The 14205-nt window shown below is 38.0% G+C and overlaps 1 protein-coding gene across 1 annotated transcript; it reads left to right on the top strand.

Annotated features, from left to right (window-relative positions):
• The first annotated feature begins 9872 nt into the window (after positions 1-9872).
• On the top strand, positions 9873-14042 carry LOC131298952 (auxin-responsive protein IAA27-like). The gene is made up of 5 exons (XM_058324458.1): positions 9873-10663; positions 11823-12046; positions 12795-12936; positions 13534-13595; positions 13757-14042. Exons 1-5 carry the CDS (start codon positions 10176-10178, stop codon positions 13792-13794), a joined length of 954 nt encoding a protein of 317 aa, XP_058180441.1. The 5' UTR covers positions 9873-10175; the 3' UTR covers positions 13795-14042.
• Positions 14043-14205: the final 163 nt, after the last annotated feature.

A 14205-nucleotide genomic window follows, 5' to 3' on the forward strand; every position in this document is an offset into this window, starting at 1 on the left:
GAAATCTAACGCTCTGTTTGGATCCCCGATTAAAAAAAAATGGGTGTGCTTGGATTCCTGAATTCATTGAGAAACTTTTTTTTTTTGGAAAGTATTCATCGAGAAACTTGCATGTGGAGGGACCGGTTTTTCTTTTTTACATGGAAAATTTTAAAATCAGCCCAATGGGCAGACAATAGTGAGTGTGTGAATGTGTATTAAAGAGTGTAAAAAGTGCACAGAAATAGTAAAACCGTTTTTACATTTTTCAATTGCTTTTATTTTTCATTTCTACCTAAGGATCCTGGATTTCATGCATGGAGTGCTAGCAATTCGATTGTACGTATGGCATGTATGTAGTGGAGTTTGTGTTAGAGAGAGAGAGAGAGAGAGAGAGAGAGAGAGAGAGAGAGAGAGAGAGAGAGAGAATTATGATTTGGAAACCAGAGATAAGTGAACAAGACGTTTTGTTATCTCTTCCAAGAAAAAAACAACAGAGTGATGGTGAAAACAGTGCGTGTCTTGGAATCATTATCAATTTATCAGTGGGGAGATTAATCTAAATGAAATTTAATTTGTAGTTTATAATGATGTATATAATTGTTAATGATGTTTTTTTTTTGTTTTTTTTGTGTGGGTGGCATCACTTTTGGAAAAAATTGTACAAGAACCTCATCCTAAATAGAGCAACCAAAAAGGGAATGATATGAGAACCTATACACCGTATTTTATGAAAATTAGAGTAATATACAGATAAGCTCCGTCAAGGAGCATTGATTTTGGCACTCAAGTTTATACCGATTTGAAAGAAACTTCACTGCACTAATTAATAATACATTGGAGCTGAAACTCAGCTCTCGTTATGTGCTATAGAGTGCTAAAAAATTGGTTTAGTTCTCACAGCGTAACTAATGATCAGACTTGAATTCAAGAATTCAGCAAGAAAATTCAAGTAACTACCAATTGAACATACCGCGTAATAGACCCGTACATACCTGTGTTATGGGGTCACGTGACTCATTTATGTAATTCAGTATCAGAGCATGTACATTCATGTAGTATATACTAGCTTTGTATCCATTCGACGCATGAGAACAATAAAAAAAATCAAATATTCTTTCCTATTAATGCACAGGCACAACAAAAACTAAAAAGTGTAATTTTAATTTACTTCTTTATTTATATAATATATAAATATATATAATAAAACTCCATCCCCTACCTCCCAAAAATCCCTCACTCAAAATTTTCACCTATTCTCTCCCTCACCCCCCACATTTATCTCTCAATTTTTTATTCATTTATCAAAACAGTCAAAATTCTAAAAATTTAGGATTGAGAGTTTGGAGGCTTTTTAGCCTCAACTACATTTGCATGTTTATAGTATAGCATAGATAGATAGATGGAGGTCGATCAATTTAGGAATGGTACGTGTCATCTTACGGTTGAGCAGCATCAACTGGATACGCCATGACAACCCCAAGAGATCAGCCTAGTTATTACGACCCGCAACTTAAGAGTTTGTTTTCTCTTAAAAATCGATCTTAAGTTCAAAATTTTTCAGTTGCTATCAACTCTTTTAAGGCCAGTTTATACAGAACTTTGCTCTAACTTTAATTGCAACCTCCGCAAGTGAACGGTGAGAATGATCCCTCATAATTAATCGAAATACGTGTAAACCCAGGGTCCGGACTCCTGAATTATCAACCAACCGAAAAGGTGATAATGCAGTGCCAAGGAATAATAACATACAGGATTTTCGAATGGAATGAATTAATTATTGTGTTCAGAGGAACAAGTCGAATCAACTTTTTACTAGGGCCCAGCGGCAAGCTTATCTGGTTATCAACTTGTGTTTCACTGTAGTAATGGTGGGCAGATTTGGTAATTAATAGGGACCCTACATAATTCCCCACATTTATGTTCCATCCAATACTCACATAGGAGTATATTTAGTAGCTAATATTGCTAATACCAAACCCAAAAAAAAAACTCTAGCTTTTTCAGGGAATTGAAATCTCTCCGATCCAAATGATCCAACTCAAGTCTTTTTCGGGTCTGTATATCGGACTTATATCAACAATCGGAACTGTTTACATATTATTTTTCTCTCCTTCAGTAAAAATCGAGAGTCGATTGAGAGTACAAGATTGAAAATATCCGTAAGGCTCAGCTGAGATCAAGCTGTACCTCCTGGTGCCCACCGGCCGGGGACCAGCTTGTTAGTGTCCTTGCTACAAAATTGAAGTATTTGCCCGTGCGACATTTAGTGCAGCCGAGGGGACATGCTCTAACCAAAGGGACAAAAAGTTCAATCAAAGGAACTTACCAGTCAAATACGACATGCTACACTGGAAAGTATATATGCAAGCCTATGTGCCAATAAATGAAGGGATGATGCTATGGTGTCCCCAGTTATTTTGGGGACACCGTAATTTTTGGCATAACTTTATCATTATAAGCATAACTAAAACTCATTATAAGCATAACGAACCTAAACAAGGCATAACTAAGGAGTATCTAAAAAATCAACCAAGGCTGCTATGGTTCTGTTTGACTTTGGTGTCCCCGGTTATTTTGGGGACACCGTAACTTTTGGCATAACAAAATCATTATGAGTATGACCAAAATCCATTATGAGCATAATAGAACCATAGCAAGGCATAAATTGTTTGTTATGCCTTGGTTGAATTTTGTTATGCCTTGGTTGGTTTTTTGGATATTCCTTGGATATGCCTTGTTTGGGTTCTGTTATGCTTGTAATGGGTTTTAGTTATGCTCATAATGGTAAAGTTATGCCAAAAATTACAGTATTCCCAAAATGACTGGGGACATCATAGCATCATCCATGAATGAGAGTTATGAATGAGACGTGTTTTGGTTTGGATCCATATGTCACGAGGTGGCTGTACATGAATAAGGGTGCAAATTAATCGAGCCGAGCTGTGAAATGTGCTTTGGAACTTAGATCTGATTTTGTTTGATTGAGTCGATTTCAAACAAGTTTGAACTGAGTTTGGCCCATTCAGTACGTTTGGTTTATTCTATATTGCATACTACCAAGACGATAAGTACAGTGTCATTCACAGTTAGCTTCTAGAGTCAATGAACTATGCAATATGTACACCTCTTATGATGTCTGCAAATCGTAACATGTTATACTATTAAGTGGGTAAATGTTATAGTACTATTGAGTGGTTAATATTATGAGGGGGAACACCGCAAAAAAATGAATTTGAAAATTCAATAGGGAAATGCTACGGTGTACACCTGCCATTTGGGGACATCATAACTTTTGGCATAACTAGCCATTAAAAGCATAACAAAAATCAGTGATGTGTATAACCAAAATCTTACATAGGCATAATCCCTAAAATCTCCAAAATTTATGGGGATTTTGAGGGTTATGCCTCTGTAAGGTTTTGGTTATGCACATCACTGGTTTTTGTTATACTTTTAATGGTCAGTTATGTCAAAAGTTACGGTGTCCCCAACATGACCGGGGATACCGTAGCATCATCCTTGAAAATATTATAAATGTTATGCCATTTTTGAAAAATATTATGCATTCGACTGGTAAATGTTATGCCGATCTATGGTTTGAAATGCTACGCCATTGTTTAAATTGTTGTGCCTTTTTGTGGTTTATTTGTGATGCATTCCAATAGTTAATTTTATGCCTTCGAGTAGTTATTTTATAGGAGGATACGGTATACCCCAGATAAGATGGGGATACCATAGCATCTCCCATATTCAAACAAACTAACTGTTAGATTTTTTGGAGAGTTTCAACCTAAAATCAATTGGTTATAGGTGGAGTAGCTTTTATAATATATTAATCAAGTTTGGGTGGCTTAGATAAACAATGTGGGACAAAATTTAACACTCTCCCTCACGTGCAACCTGGATGCAGTGAATGTGCAAATTGAGCTGACCAGGATATTTGCTTCGGGTGACATAGACTTGACCACGAGAGGGCCACCCAAGACCTAACTCTGATACCATGTGAAGGACAGCAAAAAGGTGTATTATTGATTGTGTATAAACCATAACCCTAACATGCCTTTATATAGGTTACAGGACTTGGTAATAAGAAACCAACCAACAAGGAAACATAAATATTAACCTAGCCTAAACATGAAATATATAATATTGAAACCTAGAAAATATGGTTATTATGTTAACACTAACTCCACTGATTGGATTATTGTCTAAAGCAAAAATTTGTAACCAAAGCAAAAATTTGTAATCTGTAAGGACATCCCATGAGTAAGTAAGCCAGTCCGACCCGTTTCATCAGATTCTAATATATAGTATTATTGAACAATCCGAGCGTATATATAGAACATAATCTGCGTGTTTGGTTTAACTAAATAATAGTCACCGGTATACAATTTTTTTTCTTCTTAAAGTGAAGATATGCAATACCATGATGGCTGTGACATTATTAATCTGACCCCTATAAGATAAATGAGAGATATCGTGACGCAGCGGAATTCACGAGAGATTAGTTAGCGTACTAATTCAAAGGAGATAAACAACTCGTCGCAACGAGCAAATCTTGCGCACAAGAAAGAAAGAGAAAATCTCTGCAATATTATTAATCAAAAAGCTACATAAACTCTAGGTTACAAACCCTTAAATAGGCTGAAACTCTAGAAACCCTAAAAATAAACTTGGAAAATAAAAAGTGCCATAATTTGGGGCTTTTCCTAAAATTGAAAACGGGAAAGAAAAACAAGACTTTCCCAAAAAGAATCAACTTAAAAGGAATTACGGTCTAAGAGTTATTAACGAAACAAATCTTTCCTAAAACGGCAAAATAACGCAATTGAAGGCCTAAACGAAGGAATTAGGCCGAAAAGCACCATCGATCATCAACTTAGGGTTATGAGTATTGACCGGAGCGCGAAATTAAGTCAGCCCACCAAGTTTGGGCCTATTCCGAGCTCGTCCGAATTTAGCCAATTTGGGTAATCTGAAATTAAACACCGTTTGGACTTTCGGGTCTTGGCTCGGTCCAGCTGATCATGGAATTGGGCCTCCACGTGTTCTACATCATATCGTGTCAGATTAACTATTCCTTTACTTATATAATCATGCATTACGATCGAATGACGATATATATAGAATTATATTCCTCCAACAATAATCTGAAAAAAATTAAAGGTTCATGGTTTTCAAGCGCAGTACTAACAAGAAAAGGACACAAAAATGAAAGTGTCAGGGTCAACTCAACGCGGAGTCAAAGTCAAGTCCGACTGTCCAAGCCGATCGAGTTTGAATGGACTGGTGGTGTGCACTTAATTGAAGAAGTACTCAACACTTCCACTGGAGAACTTTGATTCACTATTTTGTTGCCTGAATTGAATCATGAGGGATCATAATGCCTAACAGCACACGGAAGCCTCCAGGCAATCAGGGTGGTTTTGTGATGGGTTTTTTTTTTTTGGTAGAGCATGCAGCAGCGGACTCTGTTGAGAAATTGACCGAACCGACAAACACGCAACGCGTCACAAAGAATTTGATAAAATTAATGGACTATGTATATATGCACGGATTGAAGAGCGTACGTACATAGTTACTTTTGTTGTTACTTGTTACTTACGTACATATACAAGTATGTATAATCTTAGATTTACGTCACTAGTTATCATAATACCTTTGCTTAGGGTTTCGGGGCTCTGTCGAATAACCAGCGAAGCGTGAACAAAACTGAATCAGACTTCACAAGCCTCCACAATCTCACATTTGAAGCTCTAATCCTCTACACTTCCTTGCCGATACCTCCATCCAATCAATATGTCATGTGAACTTCCTCCTGTCTTTTGAGCTTGAAGACCAACGAAAGCTGAACAAGCCTTTAGCTTCTGAATAGTCAACAAAACGCGATTCAAACCAAAACAAGCTTTACAAGCGCCAAAAAGGCATGAAAAAATAATACCATTATGCAGAATTTACGTATCTGTCTATATCCAACAAATTGAAAATCATAAACTAATCCTTTTGAAATGAAGAGTAAAAGTTGACTAAATGCACAGATCGATACCATTGTTTTATAAAACAACATATATACCCATAAAAAAAAACTTCTGTGATTGTCGACGACGAATTTTTAGCTTCAGTTTTGATACCATTAAACAAATTCTTCTCAATAACAACTGAAGGCCTAGTTTGGCATTATAAGCTAAATTATTTATCTAAAACCTTTGAGTTTAACAAAAAGTCTATATCGAATAAAGATATATGGTACGGACTGGGGATCTATTAGGGTCAAATATTCATTGGGTTTGTTCTAATTTACTACTTTGTAAACTATACTATTAATTCCCTATCAAATTTCAAAGCATTTTCTTAACACACGCAACCGGTTCATTTAACCCATTGCTAAGACTAATTTTGAGGTGGACACAGGGACCTATAATAAAAACTATAACACCACTTTCGAACTATTCGAATCGTGTATTACATCCCTATAGGGCACCTCTCCACTACAGAATTCCCGGTTCCGAGGCAACGTTAGGTGCTAACCTGATAACCTTATAGTGGTTGGTTGCAATTACGTGTGAAAAAGTAAGTACTGTTCTAGCTAGAAATGGTTGGTTGCAATTTTAGCAATATAAACGTATAGTCCCACACGTGAAGAAAACAAGCTAGGATCGTTCTAGTAAGTGGTACTAGCCAAAATTCAATGATTTATTCCTGGACTAGAACCCAGTACTCTAAAGTTCAACCACAAAATTATTACAGATTTTGAATAAAAACTTACCTGCAATAATGTTCAAGTGGAAGCTACTACAAAACACGAGCGTGCCCAATCTGCCAAATGAAAAGCTAGCTGGAGCGGGGCAAAAATACGCAATAATATTAAAAGAGAAATTCTCAAATAATTAAAAAGCATGCCGACTTGTATATATTGCTATCGAGACCGGCTCCATCTTCAAGTATTTAGACTTGGACAGGTGATCCTGACCGGTATTAATTATTTTTTTCGTGACTTCATTACGAAGAAATATATTTGAGCACCGCCTACGTTGTGGAGGCCCTGACACTTTTTCCACCACACATTTAAGTGTAGAATCTAAAATTAATGTGTAGAGAGTCCCTTCACTACAACTTGGGGTGAAAAAGGGTCTGGGACACCGCTACGGGAATTGGATAATCTCTCCCAATCAAAGTTGTTAATTCCAACCGTACCAAAGCTTAAACAGAGCACAAAGCCAGGTGATTCGTACCGCTTGGAATGCACGGTTATTCCAGACGATACTGGCTGCATCGGAGAATATCGGGTTATTTCGGACATATTCCGGTATACAAAATGACACTTTGTTTTATTTTTTCCATGCCATAAGTAGTGGGCTTATATGTGATTTTTTTCTTATTTTGCCCCACCCCAAATGATTAAAAATCATAACAATTGGATTCCAACTTGGGAAAAATTTTGCAACTAGGTAGACATGTATCGATTATATATTTAAAATATTAATTACGGTAAATTCGGAATAGTACCAAGATACAAATCGATATTGGTACGTATCATTCAAGTAATGAAAATGATACGTTAGCCGATACGGGATTGACAACTTTGGTCCTAATTCCTATTCCAAATTGTAGCCGGTTACGGTTGACAGGCACACCGGTAAACGCCTGTCAATCTGGTCGTTGGGTCCACAAGTTCTTAAAATACTCGTAATCACGAGACGCCGTAATGTTCCCTAACCACCGCATATAATGACGTGGAAGAATCTCACCCGCCCAGGACCCGTACTTCACGTGCGATCGTCCGATTCCTCCGCACGCTCGTCCAACTTTCTGGATCCGTAACATAATTACGGTAGATACCCGCGTGGTTAAAAAAGCTACAGTAAAAAAGAAACAATAATAACGGTATCTTTTAACGCCACGGTTTTTTCCATTTCTTCTGTTTTCCCTCCGCTTTCTCGGTAACCAAACAGAACCCACGCCCAGAAACTAGGGCCGCAAACCAGCCGTTCAAAACTTGTCTAGCTCGAGCTTCAGTGAGCTCAAATAATCGAGTTCGAGCCTAGCTCGTTCAAAATTCGTTTAGTTTGAGTTTGAGATCGAGCTCGGCTCATTTATTATCAAGTAATCGAGGATGGTTTATACACTACACGAGTCTTAACAAACGAGTTGGGTATCAACGAATATTTATAATCGAGCTGCGTTACGACTAACTCGAGTTCGACTCGTCTAAAAAAGAGCTCAACGCTCGAGCTTGAACTCAACTTGTTTTCTAAGTAGCCGAGGCTGATGAGACCGTAACGAGCCGAGTTTCGAGAACAACTGATCAATGAATCGACAGCAGTCCTGCCAGAAAGAAAACGAATTGATGCAAAACTGCCGTTCTTCTAATGGTTCTCTGTTGCTATCGTTCTACGTTTGAGCTTTTTCCCGTGTCAGCTTTCCATCGATTGCACGAATTTCTAGTGTTTTTTTTTTTGTTCATATGCTGTCCGCTTGAATACAGCCGCGGATCTTCTGATTTCGATTTCTCTGTGTGAATCATCACGTTCTTTGATATGATTTCCAAAAATTTCTCAGAAGCAAATATAGCTATCGACAATGGCAGGTACGCAATGAATTTTTGTCCTAGTGTTGTGTTCTGCTTCGTCCAATCACTTTCTTCTTCGAAGTTCGCTTTTCTCCCTCTCGCGCTTTTCTCCCTCCTTTCGTCTTCATTCCGTGCGATGATTGCTCTCTCTCTCTCTCTCTCTCTCTCTCCCCTCTTCCTGCGCTGTGTGCACCGGCGCACTTTAGCGGAGGTACAGCGCACGTTAGTGTGGTTGATTAAAGTAGAATAATTGGTTACATTATCTTGCCGGGGATTCTCAGTGACCTGTCGGTGGGATTGGGGTTTGATAATAAAGGTAAGTAATATGCCCTCATATATTTTGATTAGGTGGAAATGTGGAATCTAATTTGATTAAAAAATATTTAAATTTGGGTTTCGTCGATTTTTAGTTAACACAATTTTGTATTTGACAATGACTGATCATTTGTTTTACCCACCCACAACGGAGCCTGTTTATGTACAACATAATTCGGATCTCATCATCTAATCAATCTATCGTAAATGCTGTACATTTTAGAAATGGAGAGCAGAGTCTGACAATGACTGATCAGTGGTTTTAGCCTTTGTAGACGGAGCCTGCTTATGTACAACATAATTCGAATCTCATCATCTAATCAACTTATCGCAAATGCTATACATTTTAGAAATGGAGAGCAGAATCTTACTCGGCATAATATGGAGATACTTTATTTGATCGGTAATATGGAGAATACTTTGTTATGTTTCAAGAATTCAAACAAGGTTACTCGGCGCAATATGTTGTTATCCTTTTTAAATGAATGATCCGAAAGATTAAACCCATTTGAGGTTATGGAGTAAAATTTTGTAGGGGTGCAAATGCGCCGAGCCGAGTTTCGTTGTGTTCCAGGCTTCCAGCTCTGCAACGAGCCTAAAGCTCAAGCCCCAGCTTGGCAAGTTTAAACGAGTTTGTTTTTTAAACTTGTTGACCCCTTAACGAGCTGAGCCTGATTAATTTACTTAATAATCAACTTTAAACAAGTCAAGCCTATATAAATGAGCCGAGCTTTTGAGAGTCGAACTATGAGCTGATCGCAAACAACTCAGTTAGTTTGCAGCCTTGGTTTCAATTGTGAATTTGAGCATACTTTACTTTGAGCTTGTTTATTACTGATTGTTATTGAGACCCAAGTTGTGGTATGGTCAAGTATGTAGTTCCATTAACCATAGTCATGTCTTTTCCTCCTAAAAGAAAAGTAAAAAAAAAAAAAAAAATCATTGCTGTATTCTTGTTACTGCTTTTTCTTTATTTGAGCAGACAATGCTTGTGTTTTATTATTAATGAAAGTAACTAGAGTAATATTCCTTCATTTTATATTTCCGGTTGTCTAATTATTTACACACTAGTTGCATTATTATAAGCAAAGGCCACAGAAAGGCCAAAGAAGCTTCTTTCTTTCTGCATCAACAAAAACCAGCATTTTTTAAAGGGTGCACCCAACTACCCATAGTTAGCCTACCCTCCTCTCTTCCATCCTTTGTGCACTCAATCAATTAAAGCCTATTATCTTCTTCTTCCTTTTCATTTCAAGAACTTCTCAAGATTTTCATTTTGTGTAGCTGCCTGGCTGGGGTTTGAAGTTTGATGTCTATACCATTAATACATGACTACATAGGCTTGTCAGAGGCTTCTTCAGTGGAAAGAAGCTCTGACAAGATCTCCTCTTCATCTTCCTCCTCTGGGGATGAGAAGAATGGTGCTATAAACTTTAAGGAGACTGAGCTGAGGCTTGGTTTGCCTGGGTCTCAGTCTCCTGAGAGGAAAGGGGGAGTTGGGGTTTCTCTTTTTATGGAGGAAAACAAGACTAATGGGTATTCCCTCAGCCCTGTGAAGAACTTTGTCTCTGGGGCTAAGAGGGGTTTTTCTGATACCATTGATGGTTCTGGGAAATGGGTTTTCTCCTTGAGCGGTGGATCTGAGGCTGATTTGGTTAAAAAGGGTTTGGAGAATAAGAATACAGAGAATGGGTCTAGTATGAAAGAAGTTATTCCTCCTTCTCCTGTAAAGCCTGCTCTAGAGAAGAAGACTCAAGTTTCTCCTTCAAATCAGCATGCTAATGCTCCTGCTGCCAAGTGAGTTTTCTTTACTCTTAATACTCTGCTGTTATTTTCTTTTCTCTTTTCATGGGAACTATGAATTTGTTGGGCTTTTCCGGATTTGTCAGTATGCTTGGGCGGGTTTAGGGTACTCCCTCTTCCACTTCTCTTGATTGTCATGTAGCGACTTATCCAAAAAATTTTTTTTTTGTCATGTTGGGTTTTGGTTGCTGATTATTGGATAAGATTGGGTTTTGAGTCCTGGAAATTTGAAAATTTTAAATCCTTTGAATCATTTCCTTCACTCAACTTTGCCTTATTCTGCTACTTTGAGTTTTGACTAATAAGTTGCTCTGAATTTCTCATTATGTTTAAGCCAAAACAAGAAAAACACAAAGTCACGAACTCTAAGCTTCATTTGCTTTGCTTTTGCTGCCTTTCTCTTGGCATCCGAATCAAAATTCGTAAATGTTTTCCTTTCACTTATTTCGGTTTGTACGTTCTTTAATTTTTCCTTAGACCCTTAGAATATCTATCCTTTCACTCAACTTACCTTTGGATTTTCCTCCTTTTTTAGCTACCAAAGTCTAATTAAAATGTGGTTTCCTGTCAGCTACTGTTCTTTTAAATTTCATATATCTTCTTTCAGTTTTCCTTGGTAAAATTTGAACGTTACAGGCTTATTAGACACACCCTAGAAGAACCGTACCCCTTCATCAGCTGAACCAAGATCTGCAGATTTGTGTATGGTTTACCCCGACACGAATAACTATGCGTCCTGTCCTGCCATAAGACCCATAGCATGTCCCCATTTTTAGGTGTTGCCTTTAGTACTTTTCTTGGAGGTATCCTCCCAGGGTAAGGTTCCTGGAGTTTGCAGTGACGTCTGGCTATATGCATACTCACAAACATGCACATACCGTAAATCTACTTGTAATTTGCTTCCCGAAACCAAACCAAACAAGCCTGGTGTCGCAATCGGTTGAGGTTGGCTACGTGTATCCTTTCAATTGAAATTATTCGTGAACTGATAGGAGCAGAAGCAATAGAGGATTATTTGCTTGTAATTTATGTCTTGCGTACACGAGTCGCTTCACGATGAGTTTCCAGCCTTGGTTTTCTCCCAACGGAAGGGGTAGTTTCTGTGTCATATTGTAGATCTATTGCTCTAACCCCAAGTTTTGTTTTTTCTCAGGGCACAGGTAGTAGGATGGCCACCAATTCGATCGTTCCGGAAGAATACGATGGCCACTAATTCCACAAAGAATCTTGATGATGGGAAGTCAGGATCAGGTTGCCTCTACGTTAAGGTTAGTATGGATGGTGCTCCATACCTGAGGAAGGTGGATCTGCAGACCTACTCAAACTATGCCGAACTTTCGTCAGCTCTTGAAAAGATGTTCAGCTGCTTTACAATTGGTAACCCTCTCTTTCTCCCTCTCCCTCTCTCTATGAAAGTGGTTGTTTATTTGAATGATAGGCAACTATTGTTGATTCGATCTGATGAAACAATCAATTTCAATCATGTAAAACACAGATGACACCCCACGGCTTTAAAAAAAAAAGGATACCAGTTGTTATGGATATGTAATATTCTTCTTCCAAGACACATTTTAGCAACCATACAGTTATACTATTGTTTCCTGAGGTTTCATGTTAAGTAGTTGACTTCGCTACTCGAACAAAGCTCCTTCTCTTGATGTTTGAGAAATACACTTGTCAAAAAGACTTGTTGAGGAAATATTAACTCGATATGGTATGCTCTTTTGATAAAACAACACTTCTATGTTTTCCTACTACCATATGTTTGAAATCAACTTTTGTTTTCTTTCATGAGTTGTTTTTCTTCTTATTTTGGGAGCTCTATCTTGGAAACAGGATAAAGTAGCTTCTTCCTTCTATGTTGGAAACAGGATAAAGTGCAAAAGGGTCTCATGATTTTTTTCCCCAAGTACACAAATAAAGAGATACTTCAAAGTTTCTCTTTCATATTCAAGACACGTATGGATGAAGAAATACAATCATTATGTATGTATCACTCTTATGGATGAAGAAATACCATGCACTAAGGCAGAACTGCATGTGGAACTGCTGCTGTGAAGATGTGATTAAATTTGGGATATATTTTGCTGGGTGCTAATTTTGTTTATGCTTGACTATGATTCAGGGCAGTGCAGTTCCCAGGGACTTCCATCGCGAGATGGGCTTAGTGAAAGTCACATAATGGATCTTCTCCATGGCTCTGAGTATGTGCTTACATATGAAGACAAAGACAGCGATTGGATGCTTGTTGGTGATGTTCCATGGGAGTAAGTACTTATTTCCATTACCCATACTCATGATTTTCTGTTAGATCCGGCATCTCTGCAGTTCCGTTGAATCTCGGCCATTCATTTGGACAACAAATGGTCCAGATTTGTCAATGTTAATAATGGTTGTCGAAATCTGGACCATCAATTGTCCAGACAAATTTGGATCTTTAAAAACACTTTTGGACGGTTGCTATCACTTGGACTGCTCTCTCCGGTCCAATTGTGCACTGTGCACCTCAGACAAGCCATTTCTTCTTTTTCTTTTCCCATAAAATTTTCTATTGTAAATTGGAATACAAATATATTGGATACTTCAACTTCAAATCTTATTGCAATGTCATATTTTAAGTGTTGAATACATGCTACATGAATAAAGACATTGGAGTTGATTTGTACTGGATACTATGGAAGCTGTAATAGTTGCTATGGTCGATACTTATTGCAAGCTTCATAGAATGACCTAACCTGAAATTTGAATATCTGGGTTCTGGCCATGTTGAACTGGAACATGATACGGTCACTTGCTAGTTGCTAGCAGTTGTTGCTATAGGTAAATACCTTTCCAGCTAAGTTTGGTCTTGTTTGTTTCCACAGAATGTTTACCAATTCTTGTAAGCGGTTGAGGATCATGAAAGGCTCCGAGGCAATTGGGCTAGGTATGATGTCTCTTTTAATCTATAAACTTCCCACCATGCCAACACGTGCTATTCACTCCTGTTCAATTTCTAACATTGTCGAGCTTTTGCGGTAGATATGATCCCTTGTATTTCAATTTTCCTATGGGCTTGAAATAACGCATTGAATACATTGCTTGCAGCTCCAAGGGCCATGGAGAAGTGCAAGAACCGTAACTGAATACGATTAGGACTGGGGCTGGAACACCAGTGGGGTTTTATAGGTTGGCACTGAGTTCCGGTTTTTCCACATGCTTTTCTGTTTTAGGGCTTGTAGTATGCCTTGGACTGAGTATCTGTCGTAACAGGAAGAAATATAACTGGCGACAGTCCAGAGATGTTTGGTTACCCTTCTGTATCTCTCTCAAGCTACATTTCTGTACTTAAAAAACAATGCTGTGTAAATGGAGTGCTTGCTATTACCAGATATTGTTCCGTCTCTTCCAGGTGATGTGGTATGAAGCACTCTTTTCTCTTTCTTTGTTGCAGTTTGGGTCTAGTGCTCCATCCAATACAATCTACCATTCATGATTCATTTTTTTTGATCGGCAAAAAGAACCATTCATGATTCATGGTAGACCTTTCTAATTCA

The sequence above is a fragment of the Rhododendron vialii genome, chromosome 8a (genome assembly GCF_030253575.1).
Source record: "Rhododendron vialii isolate Sample 1 chromosome 8a, ASM3025357v1".
NCBI lineage: Eukaryota > Viridiplantae > Streptophyta > Magnoliopsida > Ericales > Ericaceae > Rhododendron > Rhododendron vialii.

Coding starts and splice junctions, on each gene's coding strand:
- LOC131298952 (XM_058324458.1), top strand. CDS start 10,176: ATGTCTATACCATTAATACATGACTACATAGGCTTGTCAGAGGCTTCT. Junction 10,664..11,822: donor GCTAATGCTCCTGCTGCCAA/GTGAGTTTTCTT, acceptor GTTTTTTCTCAG/GGCACAGGTAGTAGGATGGC. Junction 13,596..13,756: donor CTCCGAGGCAATTGGGCTAG/GTATGATGTCTC, acceptor CATTGCTTGCAG/CTCCAAGGGCCATGGAGAAG.